Genomic DNA, 22,950 nt, shown 5'->3' on the forward strand with positions numbered 1-22,950 from the left:
CCTGCAACGCGGGAGACCTGGGTTCAACCCCTGGGTCCAGAAGAGGCCCTGGGGAAGGGAATCGCAACCCACTCCAGTATTCTTGTCTGGAAAATCCCATAGACAGAGTAACCAGGCAGGATGCAGTCCACTGGGTCGCGGAGAGTCAGACACGACCTAGCGATTGAAAAACGAAAGGAGGGCTGAAAGCAGACCCTGGGCATCAAGTCCTTCTGCTTTTGGCTCAGTTTCACAAGTCCTAACGTTTATATCCATCCTTAAAAAAAAAAAAAAAAAAAAAATATATATATATATATATATATATATATATATATCTATGTATCTATACATATATATATATATGTACTTGTCAGCGAAGCCCCGCCTGCCTGGCCGGCTGGTGCAAATCCCGGGCAAACCCACAGCGGGGCGCCCACAGCACGCCGCCGCCGCCGGAGAGAGCTAAAACTACGTTTCCCAGAATCCTGCGGTCCGCCGACCCACTTCCGGAGTTTGCGGACGACATGGCGGCGTCCGTGGAGCACGATTCCCCGGAAAGCATGGAGGCGCCCCAGACGGCGGTGGAGGAGGAAGAAACGAAAACGTTTAAAGACCTGGTAAGAGTGGATGATGCCAGCTTCCCTTTGTTCTTCCGGCGCCAGACGCGGGCAGAGTCCGGTTGCCTTCCATCTAGGCCTGTGGTGTGCGGAAGCAGCCGGGGCCTAGCTCAGGTTTCCCCCTGGGTACCCGAGGCTCAGGTTCGGGACGAGGGCCCGCCCTCAACTCAGATTTTGGGTGGTGGGAGGGAGGCCGGGCCCGGGAGCCTCATTTGCCCATTTCAGCTCCACTTGGTGTGGCAGCGCTGTGTTTGTGCAAATATTGTCCAGTCCGACCTGTCCGATTTGGGATTAGGGTTCCGATGAGCCAGGTTTGAATTCTGACCCAGTCATTGATTAGATGCAAGTTATCTCGGTGCCTGACCTTGCACCTCTGTAAATTGAGGATTATGATAAGTATCTCATGGAAGTGTGAATATTAAATGAAGTAACCCATCTAAAGAACTTGGCTTGGTCCCTGGTGAGTGGAAAGTGATGACAGCCTTGAGCTACTGTCCCAGTACCCAAAGTTAAGGAGACTGAGTCAGTTCAGTTCAGTTGCTCGGTCCTGTCCGACTTTTTGAGACCCCATGGACTGCAACATGCCAGGCTTCCCTGTCCATCACCAACTCCCAGTGTCTGCTCAAACTCATGTTCATTGAGTAGGTGATGCCATTCAACCATCTCATCCTCTGTCTTCCGCTTCTCCTCCCACCTTCAATCTTCCCCAGCATCAGTCTTTTCCAATGAGTCAGTTCTTTGCATCAGGTGGCCAAAGTATTGGAGTTTCAGCTTCAGTATCAGTTCTTCCAATGAGTATTCAGGACTGATTTCCTTTAGGATGGACTGGTTGGGTCTCCTTGCAGTCCAAGGGACTCTCAAGAGTCTTCTCCAACACCACAGTTCAAAAGCATCAATTCTTTGGCTCTCAGCTTTCTTTATAGTCCAACTCTCACATCCATAGATGACTACTGGAAAAACCATAGCCTTGACTAGACCGACCTTTGTTGGCAAAGTAATGTCTCTGCTTTTTAATATGCTGTCTAGGTTAGTCATAACTTTTCTTCCAAGGAGTAAGCGTCTTTTAATTTCATGGCTGCAGTCACCATCTGCAATAAATACCTTTTGAGTCAAATGTAGGAGATGCACGTGTCACAGCAAGGCTGCCCTGACAGCCCTTGAGTTGTGTGGGAGGCGAGTGTGTGTTGTTGTTTGTTAAACTGTGTTTTTCTGAATTCTAAGGGTGTGACAGATGTGTTGTGTGAAGCCTGTGACCAGTTGGGATGGGCAAAACCCACGAAGATCCAGATTGAAGCTATTCCTTTGGCCTTACAAGGTAGGTTGGATAAGTATGTGGCCTATTTCAGGCTCAGTGTAAAGTTGCACATACTCAGTTAAATACTTACCACATTTGAGAGCTATTGCTTTGCCTACTTCAAGTGAAATAAAGTATGGTCAGTAAAGATAAAAAGTTTGTGGCTTTCTGGCTTTTTAAAAAGTAATTCTGCAGTGTTAGTGAGCTTACCTTCTGCAAGGTGGTTTGTTGTCTTTGTCTTTCCAGCGTTTCTTTCTCAGTTTCTTCTGGTTCTTTTCCTTTGCCTTGCAGTGTTAATTCTATCTTCATCCTTTTTTACCCTCACCGTAAACCTCTACTAAGATTTCTCATCCAGTCCTGAAGCTTTAATGCTGTCTGCATCAGTGAGTTTCAGCCAGTGCTCATTAGAATCACCTGTGGATCTTTTAAAACTCTAGTGATTTCTGGGCTCCAGCCTAGACCTCCTGAATTGGAATTTCCAGGTGTGGGACCTAGGCATATATAGATATAAAACTTCATGGTTTACTCTGATGTGTCTGCCCCTGGGGTAGCACCACTGGTCCGATGCTCCTGCCTCCCACATCTGTATTTCTAGCTCATATTTTTTTGGATGAACTCCAAACAAGTTTGTCCAACTGGTTTTTAGATACTTCTTTCCAAGCTTACTGTGGGAATCTCAAGTTCCCTGTATCCAAACCAGTCTTTATTTTTCTCACCAGAACTAATTTCTCTGTAGCCTGTATCTCAGTTTATGGCCTTTGAGTGTCCCGAGGTAGAAACCTCTGTGCCAATCAGATTTTCTTTTGTTACTTTCTTTTATTTTTATTTTATTGAAATATAGTTTGATTTACAGTGACTGTTCATTTTTGTTTTGTTACTTTCTGTCTCTCACTTCACCTGACCTCCGTTCAGGCTGTCATCATAGCTCCCCTCGTATCCTCTCTGAGGTCTCATTTTCCTGTGCCTTCCCCATTTTGGCCCTTGAGGTCACTTTAGAGTGTAAGGAAGAGAGTCACGTTCAAGTTGCGTCAGGGATAATTTCTAGGTGAGGAATCCTCAGCAATCAAGTGTGGCGGTCATTACTTGAAGGAAACCTTTCCACTGGGTGCTGGGACATTGATTCAGTGTCCTACTAGTCTCTGGCCCTGGCCAAAGATTGCTGCCTTGGGGGCTACAGCGAACCTAGAGACAGTGGTTTTGCCTTGGGGATTAATTGCCAAATCTTCTCAATTATGGCTTGATTGGCAGTAACAGACCAATCTTAAGGAATTACTTCTGGCATTCTTCCCTAAGCAGGAGCAGTATAAACAGCAATTACTGTTAAGCTCCTTGGCTTCTCCTTATGCCATCAGGCCTGGGGTCTATCTTCGTAAAGAGTCATGTCATGTTATGTGTTAGTCGCTCAGTCGTGTCCAACTCTTTGTGACCCTGGGACTGTAGCCCACCAGGCTCCTCTGTCCATGGGATTTTTCGAGGCGAGAGTACTGGAGTGGGTTGCCATTTCCTTCTCCAGGGGATCTTCCCAACCCAGGGATAGAACCCAGGTCTCCCTCACTGCAGGCAGCTTCTTTACCATCTGAGTCACCAGGGAAATCTTAAAGAGTGTTGATACTTAAAGGTCATAATACTCCCTGCCCAAAATCCTTCAGTTCCTCTGTCTTAAAGGAAGACATCAGAACTCCTTAGCATGGCTCTGGGTTTCCTCATTCTTCTCCTTTTTCCCCCTTGACTTCTGTGTTCTGGCCATGTTGTACTTCTCCCTCTCCTGACTCATTCTGTGTTCTTTAAAGCTTCTTTCCTCACACGAGACTGTCCCCTCTTTGCTGACCCAGATTTAATTTGCTTGTCACCTCTGTCAGCCTTTCCTGACTCCTCCAAGCAGTAAGTTACTTCTTCCTTTTTTCACCCTGTCCTACAGGGACCTATCATATTCGTATGTATTGTGTATTTTACCTCTGGATTTTGAGCTTATTCAGGACAGAGACCATGTCTTCTGTCTGATCAACTTCTTCCTCCCCTCAATCATTCAAATATTTATTCATGGTCTGTGTTGTGCCCAGCATTTGGTCATATTTCCACCAATATGGAAATGGTGCAGGGAGCATTTCTTTGCTATTATGTATATTCTTTGTCTTCTAGGTCGTGATATCATCGGGCTGGCAGAAACCGGCTCTGGGAAAACTGGCGCCTTCGCTCTGCCCATTCTCAATGCATTGTTGGAGACACCCCAGCGTCTGTTTGCCTTAGTTCTCACCCCCACTCGGGAGCTGGCCTTTCAGATCTCAGAGCAGTTTGAAGCCCTGGGGTCTTCTATTGGGGTGCAGTGTGGTAAGTGTTGGGAGGAAAGGAATCTTCACAGTTTCTTCACAGGTTGCAAATGAATGTGAAAGAATGAAAGGAAGTGTTGTTAATAGAAGTTCATCGACCTAAAGAGCTGATTGGGTATGTTAGCTTCGGGGAAAGTTGTCATTGTAAGGGGAGAGAAATGAAAGTAGAAATCTGGCATTGACTTTAAAAGATGTTCAGGGCATTATGGAAACAAAATTAAGGATCTCTTTCTAATATTCTTTTTATTTCTGTAGCTGTCATTGTAGGTGGAATTGATTCAATGTCCCAATCTCTGGCCCTGGCCAAAAAACCACATATAGTGATAGGTGAGTAACTGACATCGGTAAAAGGCACTGGTGAGGATGAATTTCAGAAAAATCTTCTGATGCTATGTGTAATTTATTTGTGTGGAAAGTGTTCAAAGAATGATTGTCTGTAACCCTGTTTAATGTTTTTTTTTTTGTTTCTTTTTTTTAAAATTTCTGGAATTCTGGTTAGGAGGGGGCGGTCACTCCCTTTCTGTCCTTCTTAAACATGTCCTCAACCTTTCTTGTTAGCAACTCCTGGCCGACTGATTGACCACTTGGAAAATACGAAAGGTTTCAACTTAAGAGCCCTCAAGTACTTGGTCATGGATGAAGCAGACCGAATCTTGAATATGGATTTTGAGACAGAGGTGAGCTCTCAACATCTCTCCTCCTCTTAAAACTTCTCAGGTGCCCCGTTTCAAAGTCTGATTCATAGCTCACTTGCTTTTTAGAGCACTTACCATTGTCAGTTAATTTAACGTATTTGCTGCTTTTCTTTTTTATTGAAAGATGGTTGATTTAGAATATTATATTGCTTTTAGGAGTGCAGCATAGTGCTTCAGTATTTCTATAGATTATGCTCCATATACTCCATTTAAGATTATTGCAGAATAATAACTCTGTGTCCCTGTGCTGGTACAATATATCCTTGTTGCTTTTACATTTAATCTAATTAATTTTGAAATTGAAGCACTATTGATTTACAGTGTTTCTGGTATATAGCAAAGTGATTCAGTTAGACATATATCTTATGTGTGTGTGTGTGTGTGTGTGTGTGTAGATGTTCTTTTCCCCATTCTATTCCATTATAGTTTCTTACAAGATATTGAAAATAGTTCCCTGTCCTATATAATAGGACCTTGTTGTTTATTTACTTTATACAAAGTAATTTGCATCTGCCAATCCCAAACTATTAATTTATCTCCCCCACTTCCTCTTGGTAACCTTAAGTTTGTTTTCTATGTCTGTGAATCTGTTTCATAAATAAATTAATTTGTGCTATTTTTTAGATTCCACATGTAAGTGATATCATAGGATATTTGTCTGACTTAGTATAATCTCTAGGTCTATCCATGTTGTTGCAGATGGCATTGTTTCATTTTTAATGGCTGAGTACTATTACATTGTATAATGTACCACCACTTTATCCCTCATCTGTTGATGGACATTTAGCTTGCTTTCATTTCTTGGCTATTATAAATAGTTTCAGCATCCTCTTTAGAATATAGCCTGACTTTTGAGGGGGAGATAGATTAGGAATTTAGGATTAACATATACAGACTATTATATATAAAATACATAACAGGACCTACTGTATAGCACATGGAACTGTATTCAGTATTTTGTAATAACCTGTGCTGGAAAAGGGGGCTTCCCTGGTGGTTCAGACGATAAAGAATCTGCCTGCAATGCAGGAAGTGTGAGTTTGATCCCTGGGTTGGGAAGATCCCCTGCAGAAAGGAATGACAACCCACTCCAGTATTTCTGCCTGGAGAATTCCATGGACAGAGGAGCCTGGCAGGCTACAGTCTATGGGGTCGCAAAGAGTCAGACACACAACTCACATACACGCACACATACACATACTGGAAAAGAATCTGAAAAAGAGTATTTATATGTGAATCACTTTGCTATACACTTGAAACGGTGTAAATCAACTATACCTCAATTAAAAAACAAATAGTTGGGCAAAAAGCATATATATAATATATATAGTCTGACTTTGATTTTAGAGCTAAGAAGTATCAAAACCAGATTTTCTTTTCCATTTCATTTGATTTCGACCTCTTTTATCTTTTCTTTGACAAGAAGTTCTTCATAACTCATTTAGTTGATTAATGCTTATTCTTTCCTTTTCTCTTAGGTTAGCTGTACTGTACTGATTTAAAGTGTTCTTTTCTCTGATTAGCATTATTTTTTGATAGCATCGGGTGTGCTACCTGATAGCATATATTCAGTAAGTTTTAGCCGAATTGAATTGAAGGTTTGAGTTCTCAAATCCCCACTGTGATGTATTTAGTTTGTGATCCCTCATCTCCTTCACGAAATACATTTGCAGGTGTCCGGTGTAAATGTCACTTTGGTATCCTTTGCTTTTTCTGCCTCAGGTTGACAAGATCCTCAAAGTGATTCCCCGAGATCGGAAAACATTTCTCTTCTCTGCTACGATGACCAAGAAGGTGAACTTTTCTAGGAGTTCTCTTTTCTTCTTTATAAGAATCGATAAGTAGAAACAGTCCCAGTAACAAGAATAAAAACAGAGCACTTAGGAATCAACGTACTAATCTAGGTGTCCTTTCTCCAGGTGCAAAAACTTCAGCGAGCGGCGCTGAAGAACCCTGTGAAATGTGCCGTCTCCTCCAAGTATCAGACAGTTGAGAAGTTGCAGCAGTATTATCTTTTTATTCCTTCCAAGTTCAAGGTAGAGTGTTTACTCTGATCATTCCTGCCTCTCCCTCTCCTCCTTCACCACAGTGTCTGAAAGTGTCAGCTCTTGATTAGCTAAGTGCTGTGTGTTTTAGAGTTCATGCCGTGTTTACATTTATCACTGAAAATGCCGAGCATTCCGGGAATTCACAATGTATTAAACCAGAGTAATGAAGTCATGATATAATCCCTTCCTAACCCCATCCTTGAGGTAGTTTTTCTTTGGTCTGCTTATTATGTGGCTTTTTTGTGGGCAGCGGACCTTAGTCTTGTCCTCTGATGTCAGGGCTTTGCGTGCTTGCCGAGCCCAGATCTCCTTGTGCCTGGTGTCAGGCTGTGTGTGTTACTCATGGTTCTCAGAGATGATAATGATAAAGCTGATTAAGGGGTGCAGGGCTTCCAGCTGAGGGTCTGGGAAATTGGGAAGCAGCTAGAGACTTAGTCTTTTACGTAGTTTATATGCCCAGGACTCTGACTTGCTTCCAGGTTCAGTTACATATATTGTTTTGGCTTTGTGACTTAGGATACCTACCTGGTTTATATTCTGAATGAATTGGCCGGGAACTCCTTTATGATATTCTGCAGCACCTGTAACAACACTCAGAGGACCGCTCTGCTACTCCGAAATCTTGGATTCACTGCCATTCCCCTCCACGGACAGATGAGTCAGGTAACTATCCTTCATTAGTGGTGGCATGAGAAAGATAAACCTCACAGCAGGAGGTTTCTGCAATAGCAGCGTGTGACACTGATGCATCTTTCCGTAGTTGTCCTGGTATTACAGGCTTTAAAGTGTTGCTGTCCATGCTGCTTCCTCCTTTCAGGATAGCAGGAGGCTCCAGTTAGAATATTCCACAGGTAGTTGTCTGGTATGGAAGCTGTAGAGTTGATTTATTCAGCATGTGTGCATGCTAAGTCGGTTCAGTTGTGTCAGACTCTGTGTTACCCCATGGACTGTAGCCTGCCAGGCTCCTCTGTTCATGGGATTCTCCAGGCAAGAATACTGGAATGGGTCGCCATGCCCTCCTCCAAGGGGTCCTGGAGGAGGTCTCTTACTTCTGCATTGGCAGGCAGGTTCCTTACCACTAGCACCACCTGGGAAGCCCGATTTGTTCTGCCCTTGTGGTGAATTATTTCCCAGTTACCTTTGTTTAACAATGTTTTATGTTAGTATTTTCCAGTTTTAGTCTGAGACCTTTTTTTTTTTTTAAATTGCATCCATGTTTCCTTTTGACCTGTGAAGCCCAGTTAGACTGAAGGGGAAACATCCTTTTAAACATTACTTTCTTGGTTCTTGTATCTATTTAATGTGTCTAGTTTGTGTGTCTTGGATTTCCAAGATTCCTTAGATTTTCAAGATGAAAATTCTTACCGTTTCTTTTCATTGTTTCAGAGCAAGCGCCTGGGGTCCCTTAATAAATTTAAGGCAAAGGCTCGTTCCATTCTTCTAGCAACTGATGTTGCAAGCCGTGGTTTGGACATACCCCATGTGGATGTAGTCGTTAACTTTGACATTCCTACTCATTCCAAGGTGAGTATTGTTGCTGACCTGACTTTCTCGCCCAAAATATCTTTCTTTTCTTTTTCTTTCTCCTTCCCTTCTCCTTTCTTTTCTTCTTCTCTAATTCTCTTTCTCCCGCCTTTCTTTTCTTTTTTTTTTGAATTGAGGTGTAATTGACATGTAGCATTATATTAGTTTCAGGTATAAAATGTGATGATTTAGTATTTCTATATATTGCAAAATGGTCACAGTAAGTCTAGTTAACATCTGTCACCATTCATAGTTGCACTTTTTTTTTTGATGAGAACTTCTAAGATATTTTCCCTTAGCAACTTTCAAATGCACAGTACCGTGTTTCTAATTCTTGTCTGCATGTTGTACATTACATCCCCATGACTTACTTATTTTATAATTGACATCTGTACCTTTTGACCTCCTTTACCCATTTCACATACACCCATCCCTGCTTCTGGCAACCACCAAACCGGTTTTTTGTATCTGTGAGCTCAGTTTTTTTGTTATTGTTAGATTTCACATATAAGTGAGATCTCTGTATTTGTCCCTGTCTAACTTATTTTACTGAGTCAAATACCTTCAAGATCTAGCCAATTTTGTCACAAACAGGAAGGTGTCATTCATTTATATGGCTGAATAATATTCCATTGTATCCAAAGTATATTTCTTTATCATCTGAACCATCAGAGAAGCCCCCAAAGTGTATTTCTTAATGAACGTTTTTTGTCTTCCTTTAGTTACAATATTGGGGGGTGTGTGTGTGTGTGTCCTTGATTAGTTAAGTATCAGAAATTAGGAAACTCTTGATCTGTTCATTCTCCTCATCTTGCACATGCCTGTGGATGTGATATTAATGAACGTGAAGGAAGGAACCCAGGAGTGGGGCAAGATGCTCACCATCAGAGGAGCAGATGTACCACATGCTGACCTGTGCTGGGCTAACTGATAAGAAATGGCAGCTTGTGGTCCTCAGCGATCCCAGGGTTTCTCAGCCGGGGCACCATTAACATCTCAGGCCGGGAGTTCTCTGTTGTGTGGCTGTCCTCTGCACTGTAGGATGCTTAGCATTCCTGGCCCCTACCCACAGGTGACTTTGTGACCACAAGATATGTTTCTAGACAGTTCATCAGTGCTCCCTGGAGAGGACAAAACTGCCCCCATTTGAGAACAACTAGTGTGTCTTGACTTTGTATTAAACTGCTGTAGACAAGTTGCTCTCGCGCAGGATTTTCACAGTAACTCTTGAGTTTGGCAGGGTGTTTGTGCCCCTGTCTTATAGACAGAAACCATGGTTCAGAGAGGTTCTGGGACTTGCAGACAGTTGTGTTGTTGGTTGGGATGGGGAGAAGCAGAGCTGTGACCCAGGTCTACCTCTCGACCCAGGCGGTTTTCCTCTATCTGTGACTATGTCCGTGGAGATGTGCTTTGTGGATTCCTCTTTCTATAAAAGAAAGGAAAAAGGGGGGGTCAGTTTTGTGCTGTGAGGAGAATTAAAAAAGTGAAGCAGATGTATCTCAATGGATTGCCAGTGTGTTTCTCCACGTTCTAGGACAGATCTGTTTTCTTTCAAAGGCTGGCAGGAAGACTTTACATACACAGTTTTAATTCATATTCCAGCTGACTCAGAGTTACTTGCCTGTTGTGTTTCAGGATTACATCCATCGAGTGGGTCGGACGGCTCGAGCTGGGCGCTCTGGAAAGGCTATTACCTTTGTCACACAGTAAGTGACCCGACTTCAGGGCAGAGCAATGTAGAGAAAGGAGCAGAACCCTGGGGCCAACTCACTTGGAACCTGACTTCACCTTTTACTGTAACAGGCACTAAGCCTTCCTCATCTCACCTTCATCATTTGTAAAATGGAAATAGTAATACCAACCTTGCAGGGTTTTAATGAAGACTGAAGACGTATATGTAAAGAGCATAAACTCTACTCCATGTGTGTAGCAGAGTACTTGGTGTATAAAAGCACATACACCAAAACCCTGTTGTTTCTTTTAACATCTGGAGCCAGAGAACAGTGACCATTCCCTCAGCTCACCATATTACAATAGCTGTTCTTCTGATTTTGTTTTTAAAGGAGCAAACAGCCGCGTGTCCTAGGCTTTTCTGGGAGTCAGGGATGTGGTGGGTGGTTTTCTGCTGGGCTGTGCACAGCAGGTTGCATTTAATCAATATTCTGAAAAGGAGTAAGAGGTTTGATATTACTGAAAACTGTGACTCCTGTTGTGTCGTCGTTTTGGGATGGACAGACGGACGTGTACGTTGTCAGCCAGCCAGAGCCGTATCAGCTTTCCTTCCTCAGGTACGACGTGGAGCTCTTCCAGCGTATAGAGCACTTGATTGGGAAGAAACTGCCTGTCTTTCCAACCCAGGACGACGAAGTCATGATGCTGACAGAACGTGTGACTGAGGCCCAGAGATTTGCCCGAATGGTATGCAACTCATTTATTTTTGGCTCTGCTGGGTTTTCATCATTGCACGGGCTTTCTCTAGTTGCAGCGAGCCGAGGCTACTCTCTAGTTGCGATGCCAGGGCTTCTCACTGGCTTCTCTTGTTGCTGAGTATCAGCTGTATGGTGCACGAGCCTCAGCAGTTGCAATGCACAGACTCTAGAGCACAGGCTTAGTAGTTGTGGCCCAGGGGCTTAGTTGCTCTGAGGCATGTGGGATCTTCCCGGACCAGGATCGAAACCGTGTCTCCTGCACTAGCAGGCAGATTCTTGACCATGGAGCCACCAGGGAAACCCGTGCAATGCCTTTTCTCACCAGCTTCTATGCAACTTATCTTAACTGTGTGCAAGACACTTTATCATGTTAATCTGCAATAAATGTTATTATTTTATTCTAAGTGTAAGATGAGTATACTAAAGCATAGAGATACAGGCAGTTTGCTTTCAACCCTGTAATTAAATGGTCAAATCAGGGTTTGGACTGTCTGATCACAGTGACCACATTCATTCCCAGCTGCTGTTCGCTTTTCACTTGAGACAGGAAAACCTTTGAACTTGAGATGAGAAGACGCAGCTGTGAGCTGTGAGTCACGACAAGGTGTCTGACCGCTCAGTCAGTCCCTAACCTGTAGATGATGGAGACAGGGTTTCTGAGCACCAGATAAGCGGAGGTGGACAGTGTAGTTCCTGAGAGCATCTGTAGGTGGAGCAGTGGAGACAGGAGGGTCTAGAGGAGAGCACTTGCCTCTTATCCCAGGAGTGCTGCTCTGAGGGGCGAAGAGACTTAGTTCATGGGGCGCTTTCTGAGTAGCTGGGCTATGGGCTTGTTTTTCAGCCCACATGGAAGTTTTGGTGTTTTTGTTTATAAAAAATTTGATATGCATTGGAAAACATTTTTCAGAAAATACAGAAAGGATTAAAATAGTGAAACACATAAGCCACCCCCCACAGAAAACCATTGATTACATTTGGCTGTTTTTCTTTCTTTCGCCATAATGAGACTTTATCCAATTTGTATATGACTTTATCTGAATGTGTTTTGTTTTTTCTGTTTCAACTAATTGAGATTCATGTGATCACGTTTTTTCTTTCACATTTTAAACTCTATTCAAAAAAACTTCATCTAGGCTGCGTATTAGCGCTCATTTGATTCAGTTACCGAGCTTGCCTGAACATGGTGGCAGCACGGATTTCTCAGAGTCACTGAAAGCTCCTTAACTGCCTTTTGAATTGGCAGGGGAAGTCAGATTATGTGTTCTAGGCAATTAGTAGTCTGAAGAGGATGAATTCAGTTTTTTTTTTTTAATTCAGTTTTTTAAAAATGGCACCACTTTTAGGTTTTAGAGACTGTTACCTAGGTGCTAGCATCTTAAAATTCTCATGGCATCCCTTCTTCATGATCTGTTATGAATATATAACATGCTTTCCATTGATATGTGTTCATGCTTTTCCCAGTTTTATATATTTTAGTTAATGACTGTGTCGAGCATCCTACTATGTACAGCTTTGCACACTTGTTTCCTTAGAATAAATTCCTAGAAGTAGAATCAATTGTTGAGCGGAGAATGCACAGTTCAGATTCATACAGAATGCCCAGTTGCTCCCCAGGAAAGCTATAGCAGCTTACACGATGTATTTGGCATTGTATGTGGGACAGTGTCTATGCCTGCCCCCTGCCTGACCAGTTCTAGGTATTACTACTCTTAAATCTTTGCTAGTCTGCCATATGAAAATAGTAGCTTCCTGTTTTCATTTTTCTGTCTTTGTTGAGTAGTTAGATTAACGATTTTGTATATTGGGATTTTGGTTTTATTTCTTTGCTAATGTGAGGTGTTGGGAGTTACTTAGGGTTTGTTTGTTTGTTTTTAATAAATGAATTCTCTAATTTATCAAGATTTTATTTATTTATCTAGCTTGCCAGCTACGCCAGGTTTCTTAGTTGCAGCATGTGGGGTCTGTTAATAGTTCCCTGACCAGGGATCCAGCCGAGCCCCCTGCATGGGAAGCAGGGAGTCTTAGCCACTGGGCCGCCAGGGAAGGTCAGGGTTTGATGTGATGGAGCGGAGACCGGGACGTGTTCCCCTCAGTGACAGTGGCTCACGATCAGCCCCGTCCTTTCCGTCTGTTGCAGGAGCTAAGGGAGCACGGGGAGAAGAAGAAGCGCTCGCGGGAGGACGCTGGGGACAACGATGACACGGAGGGTGCGATCGGCGTCAGGAACAAGGTGGCTGGAGGGAAAATGAAGAAACGGAAAGGCCGTTAATCCCTTTTGTAAGGACTTGATTTCCGCCTTCAGTTCTGTGGAGAGGATTGAAGGAGAGAACGGGACCTCTTCCTCAGGCCGAAGTCTGCCGGCACTGTGTCCAGACGGCCCGGCTCGTACGGTGCTGGGCCCCCTTTGTGTGTCTGAGCATTGCTGCTGTGGGATGTTGTCACAGTGCTGGTGTTGAGACTCCGACTGGCCTTCCACTGTGGTTACACGTTCCTGACATGAGGAGCATATGCTCTCCTGTCCCCTCACACCCTTCACACCGACCTGTGCTTTTTTCAGCTCCAAGTCAAGGACTGGGCTAATGCAGCTCTCAACCTGTCATTGTAAAGGAAAGGGATGTTTATACTTAAAAGACAGTGGTACTTACTCAGTCTCAGCGTGTGTTTCATGACTCTGAGTGGGAAATAGTAAATTCAAATATTATTATAAAAAAAATTCAGACTCCTTGAAGACCTTTTTGTGTTAAAGACTTCGTAGAAGAGGACGTTGCTGTGCGTGGACTTTCTCTAGTTGCGGGACTACTGGCATGGATTGCTTTTCATTGCAGCGCACCGCTTTCTCACTGCCGGGGCTTCGCCTGCTCTGGAGCACCGGCTCCAGGTGCCCGGCTTCCGCAGTTTCACCTCACGGGCTCAGTAGTTGTGGCACATGGGCTTAGTTGCTCCAAGGCATGTGGAATCTTCTAGACCAGGGATCAAACCTGTGCCCCCTACATTGGCAGGCAGATTCCTAACCCACTGTGCCACCAGGGAAGCCTTCCATGTACATCTTAATGGAAAGTGCACGTTGTGTTTCTTGAAGTGTTTAGTAAGAAGTGAAAAGTAGATGCCAGTAAAATTCTCTGTGGGAATCAAGTGTGGACTGTTGACTGCAGCAAGAGCTTTGTGAATATGGGGGGTGGGTTGCCCACCACTGGGGGCTAATTCTCCATTAGTGTATTTCCTGTTGGGACTCTCCAGAGCAGCTTAGATAATGGTAGCTCTGTCTCCCTTTGAGCCAGTGGATAAAAGCCAATGGATGATTGCTCTTTCAACTCAGTGGAACACTTTAGAAGCAGGCTGAATTTGAATCAGGTTGTGGGTGGTGGGATTCCCTGGTAGCTCAGATGGTAAAGAGTCTGCCTGCAGTGCTGGTGACCCAGGTTTGATCCCTGGGTCAGTAAGATCCCCTGGAGAAGGAAATGGCAACCCACTCCAGTATTCTTGCCTGGAAAATCCCATGGATGGAGGAACCTGACAGGCTATAGTCCATGAGGTCATAAAGAGTCAGACATGACTGAGCGACTTCACTTTGTGAGTGTTGTGTAAGAAGAAACAAATTGTTCTGAAGAAATCTGAACTTTTTAAATAGGATCCCAAACCTAGGGTCTATGGACCCCTCAGGTACATGCATATTTCTGCAGAGACTAAAAAGGGTAGAAACCGTCTAAAGCTTAGCTGCTTTTTTTGAAGTACTTTTTAGAGTATGCTTTGCTAGGTTGGGAAGATGGGCCACTAAGGGAAGAAAGGTGGATGCTGTGTCTTCAGGCATATTGGTGGGTCCAGACCATAAACTAGAGTCTCAGACAAAAAGTAGAGATATCCTTGTGAAGGGCAGCAGGCACAGAAATGAACGTGATCCAGGTGTAAATGAGGACGAAGCTGTGGGTTTGTATCACTAATCAAGCTTTTCTTCACGCTCCCTGTCCTCCAAGGCAAGCTTGTGAAGTCTTGAGTCTCCTGGGCCTCCTGTAACAGTGAGTTTCCCTGGTGGCTCAGATAATAAAGACTCTGCCTGCAATGCATGACCCAGGTTCAATCCCTGGGTTGGGAAGATTCCCTGGAGAAGGAAATGGCAACCTACTCCAGTGTTCTTGCCTGGAGAATTCCACGGACAGAGGAGCCTGCTGGGCTACAGTCCACGGGGTCACAGAGTACAATGTACGTGTAACAAAGTAACACAGAGGGGGGCTTAAAAGAACAACAGTTTGTTGGGTCAGAGTTCTATAATCTAGAAATCCAGGATCAAGATGTCACCAGGGCCGTTACATCTGAAACCTCTTGAGAAGGGTCTGTCCTTGCCTCTTCTAGCTTCTGGTGGTTGCTGGTGGTCCTTGGCTCGTGAAAACATAGCTCCAGTCTCTGCCCCCGTCTTCATATAACGTTCCCTTTTGTGTGTCTTTGCTTTTATATGGCCTTCTTATAAAGGTGCAGTAGTTGAATTTAGTTGTTTTTAGTTGCTAAGTTGTATCTGACTCTTTGTGACCCCATCAACTGCAGCACACTAGGCTTCCCTGTCCCTCAGTATCTCCTGGAGCTTGCTCAAACTGTCCATTGAGTTGTTGATGCCATCCAACCATCTCATCCTCTGTCACCCACTTCTCTTGCCCTCAATCTTTGCCAGCATTGGGGATTTAGGTCACACCCTACTCCAGTATGACCTCATCTTGACTCATTATATTTACAAAGACCCTGGTTTCAAATAAGGTCACATTCTGGCATTCCATGTAGACAGGGATTTTGGGGAGACACTTCAACTCAGTACAGACTGTCTTTCTGGACTGCTACATTTGGGGGGGGGGGTGTTTAAGATTGTATTGTGGAATACAACTGGTAGATAGAGTTAATTACAAAGAAAGTGGAGAAAAGACAAGAAGTAGCTTCCCCAGTGGCTCAGTAGTAAAAATCCACCTGACAATGCAGGAGATGTGGGCTCAATCCCAGGGTCAGGAAGATCCCCTGGAGGAGGGGATGTCTACCCATTCCAGTATTCTTGCCTGGGAAAACTCATGGACAGAGGAGCCTGGTGGGCTACAGGCCATGGAGTTGCAGAGTCAGACACTACTGAGTATGCATGCACACAAGTTTTCAGAAATGGTAAGATGGCTGGAAGTACAGAAGTTTACAACGGCATCCTCTTAAATGTAAATTGCCTTTGCAGTCAAGGTCCCAAAGTGTCTAGTTTTAGAAGTGGGGAAGGTGTCTAGCCTTTATTCTAGTCCCATCTTGGTATAATTTCTTAGTTTTGCTTTCCTGATTTAGGACACTGAGGGCTTTAAAATAATCAACCATCTTGCCCCGAGTCCCAGTTGCAATCAATTCTTGCACCTAACTTATATGGCTTAGAGGGATTATCTTGCAGTAGTCAGTGATGCTGCCCCAGAGAAAATTCTCCCTTATTTCTCATCTGAATCATAGAGCCACTTTATACAGTATTCATTGTATCATGATTTCATGATACTAACCAGCCTGGTTTTACTTCCTTCCTCTGTGCTGAGCCAAAGTGAGATGAGGAAAGTATCTTTACCTTATGAAGGGAGGGGTCTTAGGATCCCAAACAAAGCTATGCTTTTCCCAGCAGTCATGTATGGATGTGAGAGTTGGACCATAAAGAAGGCTGAACGCTGAAAAATTGATGCTTTCAAATTGTGGTGCTCGAGAAGACTCTTGAAAGTCCCTTGGACAGCAAGGAGATCAACCCTGAATATTGATTGGAAGCACTGATGCTGAGGCTGGAGCTCCAATACTTTGGCCACCTGATGTGAAGAGCTGACTCATTGGAAAAGATCCCCATGCTGGGAAAGATTAAGGGCAGGAGGAGAAGGGGACAACAGAGGATGAGATCACTGGATGGCATCACTGATTCAATGGACATGAGTTTGAGCAAACTCCAGGAGGTAGTGAAGTACAGGGAAGACTGGTGTGCAGCAGTCCATGGGGTCACAAAGAGTCAGACACGACTTAGAAGCTGAACAACAACATAGGATCCCAGTGCTGGGTTTTCAGCTGAGTAGGTGGTTCTAGGCTTAAAGCAGGCCCAGAATTCCAGGCTCTCTGGAATTTAAGGGCAGTCTGAGAGGATTCTAGAAGTTGTTGGGAGGGATCTAGACTCAACTAGATGATGATGATTATTTTCTCAGTCCTTCAAAAATATGATGAAGGACTTCCCTGGTGGTCCAGTGATTGAAAATCCACCTTCCAATGCAGGGGACACAGGTTCAAACTCTGATCAAGGAAATAAGATACCACCTTACTACCTGCCATGGGGTAACCGGGCCCCCATGCTGCAACGAAGACCCAGTGCAGCCAAAAAAAAAAAAAAGGGTATCCTAGAACTTGTCTGACTCTATAGGAACATAGAGTTGGTTTACAGCCAGAGGATTTTCCAGGTAAGTTCCTACCTGCAGATATAGCCCAAGATCAAATCTGAGACTATCTACCCCAGGTCCTTCAAAGCCCTGAGGAATTAGACCAGAAAGAACCACAGACTGTGGTGTTGGTTACAGAAAACGAAGGCATCCATGTTATCAAAAGCAGGTAACAAAATAACATCAAGCAAGTATGCTCCAAAGACTTGAATGCAGAATCAGAGAGGAGACACGTTTTAATCCACATAGTTCTTAAGGTGAAATCTAGCCTCGGGGCTGATAATAAATCAGGATGTGAGTCAACCCTCTTTAGCTGGAATGACAAGAGATCTAGACTCTGGCACTAGAGACTCAAGGGCTACCCACACCCACATTCCTTTTCATGCCTCACCTGTCCCAGGTATGCACTAAAAACGCCAGCTAAAAATAGCTGCAGAAACACGAACTCTGAGAAATCATACTGACCAGTCTCACCTAGAGGGAAAAGCTGATTTGCGTCAAGTGGAAGAGAGATGGGGGGTAAAATGGGCTCATATAGAGACTAGAATCTCTAGGAGGTGGGCCTGATATCTGTTCAGATTCTTGAAGTTTTTCTGTTCATGGTCCACCCAGTACCTTCCCAAAATGTCATCCTTCATTAACCCATGGGTGCCATCTAGGGCCTGGAAGAAACTGGAAGGACGTGGAGCACAGCGGAGTGTGGGAACACAATCTCCTTCAAGAGACTGTTCGTAGCTCTGTGACCTTGTGGAGTTGCTGACCCGCGATTTCTCTCGCTCATTAACGCAGAAATGAGCATCTCTTCCATCTGCCTCACAGAATCTTTTTTAAAAATTAAAAAAAAAATTATTAAAAATTATTTAAAAATTTTTTTAAGTTTATTTTGGCTGTGCTGGGTCTTCGTTGGGGTGCCCAGCCTTCTCTAGTTGCGGCATGCGGGCCCTCTGGTTGGCAGTCTGTATGCTTAGTTGTCCCGAGGCATGTGGGGTCTTAGTTTCCTGGCCAGGGATTGAACCCACGTCCCCCTGCATTGGAAGGTGGAGTCTTAGCCAGTGGACCACCAGGGAAATCCTGCGTCACAGAGTCTTGAACCGGGTTTCTTTGTTTTTTAACTCTGTCCCCTCCTTTCCAGTGTCTGCTCTCTCGCAGCCACTGTGGCAGGTAGCAGGAAGACAGTACTGAAAAGTTGGGTGCTGTCTGGGCTGAACTCAGTCTTAATGTTGTATTGTGATTGTGCTCGCCCAGTGGGCAGGGACCACAGCCTTCTTGTGGATGTGATTCTTAACATCCGGCAGAGCCCGGCACACTGTGAAGTTTCAATATCTGTCATTTTCTGTAACAGACTGTGTATCAGCAACTTCACACTTGTCTCTAGTTCCCTGAACAATCCTGAAAGGTGGGTATTATTGTCCCCATTATAAGCTAAGGAGCCAGACTATCCAGTTGTGAGACCTTGGGCAAAATATTCAACCTTTTCTTGTTTCAATTTCCTTATATGAAGAAACACGGATAGTAATAAAGCTACCTCGTGAGGTTTAAATGAACTATACTGTGGCTCTTCCTTATAATGATTAGTAAGCGTTAGCCATTGTGATTGTCATTGTTGGTATTATTACAGATGAAGAATGGATAAGCATTAATAGCATGCCCATATAGCTTGTCATACAACTCATAAGGGACCAAATTTGATGCCAAGTATCTACTCTTTATCCTAAATACATTTTGTGTATTATGTGTACATGTATAATTTCATATTATTCATTCAGCAAGTGCTTACTGATTGAAGATCGAATCATCGTTTATATTTTTTTCCTTTGAAAAAAATGTATTCCACCTAACAAAGAAATATATGACACGATAGGGCTTTCAAACCCATTTGCAGATCTGAACTTCCAGGTGGGAGGCTACGATATTTTCATTTCCACCGGTAGATGGCAGAAGGGAGAAAAATACCCCAGAATGGGAAGTTTTCACTGTGGCCTATTTAAAGGGCTCTTTGTCTAATATTTGGCCCACAGTCATGAAGGGCTGGGGGTCAGGGTGGCTATGAGAACCACCTTCAGGTATTTGAAGGTGTCAGCCTTCATGAGGATCTACTAGGTTGACCCAGAAGATGGGGACTGGGAGATAAACTGAAATTCAAATATTGTAAGAAGAAAAAGTTGCATTCCTCTGTTATCTCTTGCTTACAGTCCCAGCTGGCATTCCCTCCTTTTCAGCCCACAAGCAGCTTTGTTCTTTCCAAAAGCCTGCCCTTCCCTCCTGGGATTTTGATAAAGTCCCTTGCCCTCCCTTTATGCCCCCTGCAACCCTCACCCCGGTCTGTAACCTCAGAGTACTGTTCATCTCTCCACACACCACCCCCCATATCATCACTTACCCCGCTACATGCTTGTGTTTCTGAATGTAAATTTGCTAAGCCATGAATCCCTCTTCTATTTTGTGTCACTCAGCTGTGTCCAAGTCTTTGTGACCCCATGGACTGTAGCCCACCAGGCTTCTCTGTCCCTGGAATTTTCCAGGCAAGAATACTGGAGTGGGTTGCCATTTCCTCCTCCAGGGGATCTTCCTGACCCAGGGATCGAACCCGCATCTCTTGCATCTCCTGCATTGGCAGGTGGGTCCTTTACCACTGTGCCACCTGGGAAGCCCCCTTTTACTGCATATCCATCTAGTTCCTCATAGCTCAGTTGGTGAGTCATCTGCCTGTAATGCAGGAGACCTGGGTTCGATTCCTGGGTGGGGAAGATCCCCTGGGTTGGGAAGATCTCCTGGAGAAGGAAATGGCAACCCACTCCAGTATTCTTGCTGGAGAATCCCTTGGACAGAGGAGCCTGGCAGGCTACAGTCCACTGGGTTGCAAGAGTTGGACACAACTTAGCGACTAAACCCCCCCCCCCCACCCCCCGCCCCGAGTTTTGTTAAGCCCTTACTCCTTTGTCCAATAAGCCTGTTTCTGGCTAGCTAGTGAATCACTTGCTTGTCCGTTCTGTCCTGAAGACATGTCTTTCAGCTCCAAGTGATGGGGAATTGTCTTTTTGGTTCTAAAAGAGTGGTAGCAGCATGCAAGTGAGGTGAGCTAACTCCATTGTAACTGATTTCTGTGCTGGCTCTTCCCACACATTCCTTTCAGGGGAGAAGTCCACAGGTGACTCCTGCCCAATACCCAACCTCTTTGAAACTCTGCAACTCAAGCTGTTCCCTCCAGTGCCAACTTCAAACCAACATCCTTATTGTGTTTTCTGGGTGGGTCAAGAGCATGGAGACCCTGAGAAGGTTTCTTACTTGACAGACTTCTATTTGTGTATTTGTAATGGCTTGTTTGTGGTTCTTTACATAAGGATTTGGAGAGCCAGCTGTGTGCTAGGCATGTGCTAGCTGCTTGGCATCTGCTATTTCAGTAACTGGATGTAATGAGTCATTTCTTGAGGAAACAGAAAAGCTTCTTCGTGGCATTTTAAAACCACAGCGTGGTCACTCCTTATTCACTCCTTATTCTACATTTTCAGTGACTTTTTTTTTAAAGATTTTTTAAAAAAATGTGGACTATTTGAAAGTCTTTATTGAATTTGTTACAGTATTCCTTCCGTTTTATGTTTTGGTTTTTTGGTTCTTAGCTCCCCAAACAGGCTTCAAACCTGCATCCCCACAAAATCGTAACCACTTGACCATCAGGGAAGTTCCCATGATTTCTTAAATTCATCCTAGGGTGTTCAGGAAATTAGCGTGGTGAGCTTATACTGACAAAATGAAGTAGAGATTTGATCACATGCTAGTTAATCTGTGACTTCTGTGTCCATTTCATTGATTTGAGTGGAATTCAAATGGGTGAGGGTGAGGTGGGGAGTGGAAAAGATTCTCCTCTCCTCTGTAGTTTTATATTTTTAGCAAGTCTCTAGAAAATGAATAAATTTGACGTTTGGACTCTGCCATAGTATTCATGTGAAAGTGTTAGTTGCTCAGTCCTGTCTGACTCTGCAATCCCATGAACAGTAACCTGCCAGGCTCCTCTGTCCATGGGATTCTCCAGGCAAGAATACTGAAGTGGGTTGCCATTCCTATCTTCCTGACCCAGGGATCAAACCCAGGTTTTCCGCATTGCAGGCAAATTCTTTATCATCTGAGCCACCAGGGAAGCGCTAACATACATGTGATCAGTTAGTCAGTTCAGTTCAGTCGCTCAGTCGTGTCTGACTCTTTGCAACCCCATGAATCGCAGCAGGCCAGGCCTCCCTGTCCATCACCAACTCCCAGAGTTTACTCAAACTCATGTCCATTGAGTCGGTGATGCCATCCAGCCATCTCATCCTCTGTCGTCCCCTTCTCCTCCTGCCCCCAATCCCTCCCAGCATCAGGGTCTTTTCCAATGAGTCAACTCTTCGCATGAGGTGGCCAAAGTACTGGAGTTTCAGCTTCAGCATCAGTCCTTCCAATGAACACCCAGGACTGATCTCCTTTAGGATGGACTGGTTGGATCTCCTTGCAGTCCAAGGGACTCTCAAGAGTCTCCTCCAACACCACAGTTCAAAAGCATCAATTCTTCAGCACTCAGCCTTCTTCACAGTCCAATTCACATGTGATACCTCACCCCAAATCAGAACTTTAGGGTGGAGAGGACCTTGGTGACCAACCAGATTGTTCATTTTTTCCTTTGAGGATAATTAAAGGCAGTATGTGTACTTTGTAGGTTTGTATATGTTTTATAATGTGTAAGTTTATGTTTGTTTTATAATGTACTCACAAGGTTATAGCAATTTAAAAAGAGACACTATTTTTCAAAAAAGTTCTAATACCTAAAGGGAAAAAAAAACTCGTGGTTTTCAGGATAACAGCTTTCGACTGAAGTCTCCTTTTTTCAGAAGCATGGTAGAAGACGTTGGGGGACAAACATGTATTTTAGGTGGCCCTGGTCAGCGTAATTTTCCTAACAAATGTCAGTGTGGTCCCCAGCCAGGTTCCAGGTGCTATCTTGGGAGGAGTGCAGATAAGTCTTATTTCACAGCTCACCTCTTTAGCATGTTTGCCTCGGTGAACTCCAACTGATGTGTGATCACCAAGGGCGGTCTGGAAGGAGGCCAAAAGCCCGGCCAGGACAAAGTTCAGGCCAGTAGTTTATGTGGGAAAGAGCACAGAGCCACCTCTGTGCTGGTCACCTGGGTAGGCTTCTAGAGGGAGGGGAGAAGAAGGAGAGTGTGTGTCTCCTGAGACTGATAGTCTGACGTCGGCGGTGGAGTTTATGGTGCTGAGCAGCAGGGCCGTCATTTCCTGCTCCTTCTCCCCGACTCTGCAGACTGCCTGAGTCACCCACTGGCCAGTGGCCTGTAGCCAGGGCTCATTTCTTGAGGAGCGGTGGGCAGCAGATACTAGAATTTTCACTTCTATTTATTTTTAAAAGTTTATCCTTTTTGGATTTCTATTTTTGTATATTTTTATAATGCCCATAAAGCATTATTTTAATGACAACTTGTATACAAGGATGAAAGTATTTAAACTTATGTCAAATAGGGGTGCATATTGGGAAAGTTTGAAACTTATTCTGATAACAGCGCTTTTAGAAAAATTATGTTTCATTCTGAAATTAATTTTCAAACAAAACTCTGATATATCCTTATGATTTAAAAAATTTATTTTGG

The 22,950-nt window shown here is 44.1% G+C and overlaps 1 protein-coding gene across 1 annotated transcript; it reads left to right on the forward strand.

Moving 5' to 3' along the window:
- The first annotated feature begins 483 nt into the window (after positions 1–483).
- Positions 484–14,045, forward strand: DDX47 (DEAD-box helicase 47). Its single transcript, XM_061125045.1, has 12 exons — positions 484–596; positions 1,818–1,911; positions 4,030–4,218; positions 4,473–4,544; positions 4,776–4,894; positions 6,635–6,706; positions 6,832–6,948; positions 7,477–7,623; positions 8,347–8,484; positions 10,120–10,190; positions 10,773–10,902; positions 13,051–14,045. Exons 1-12 carry the CDS (start codon positions 504–506, stop codon positions 13,180–13,182), a joined length of 1,374 nt encoding a protein of 457 aa, XP_060981028.1. The 5' UTR covers positions 484–503; the 3' UTR covers positions 13,183–14,045.
- Positions 14,046–22,950: the final 8,905 nt, after the last annotated feature.

The sequence above is a fragment of the Dama dama genome, chromosome 22 (assembly GCF_033118175.1).
Source record: "Dama dama isolate Ldn47 chromosome 22, ASM3311817v1, whole genome shotgun sequence".
Classification (NCBI taxonomy): Eukaryota; Metazoa; Chordata; class Mammalia; order Artiodactyla; family Cervidae; genus Dama; species Dama dama.

Coding starts and splice junctions, on each gene's coding strand:
- DDX47 (XM_061125045.1), top strand. CDS start 504: ATGGCGGCGTCCGTGGAGCACGATTCCCCGGAAAGCATGGAGGCGCCC. Junction 6,707..6,831: donor CTGCTACGATGACCAAGAAG/GTGAACTTTTCT, acceptor TCCTTTCTCCAG/GTGCAAAAACTTCAGCGAGC. Junction 10,191..10,772: donor GCTATTACCTTTGTCACACA/GTAAGTGACCCG, acceptor TTCCTTCCTCAG/GTACGACGTGGAGCTCTTCC.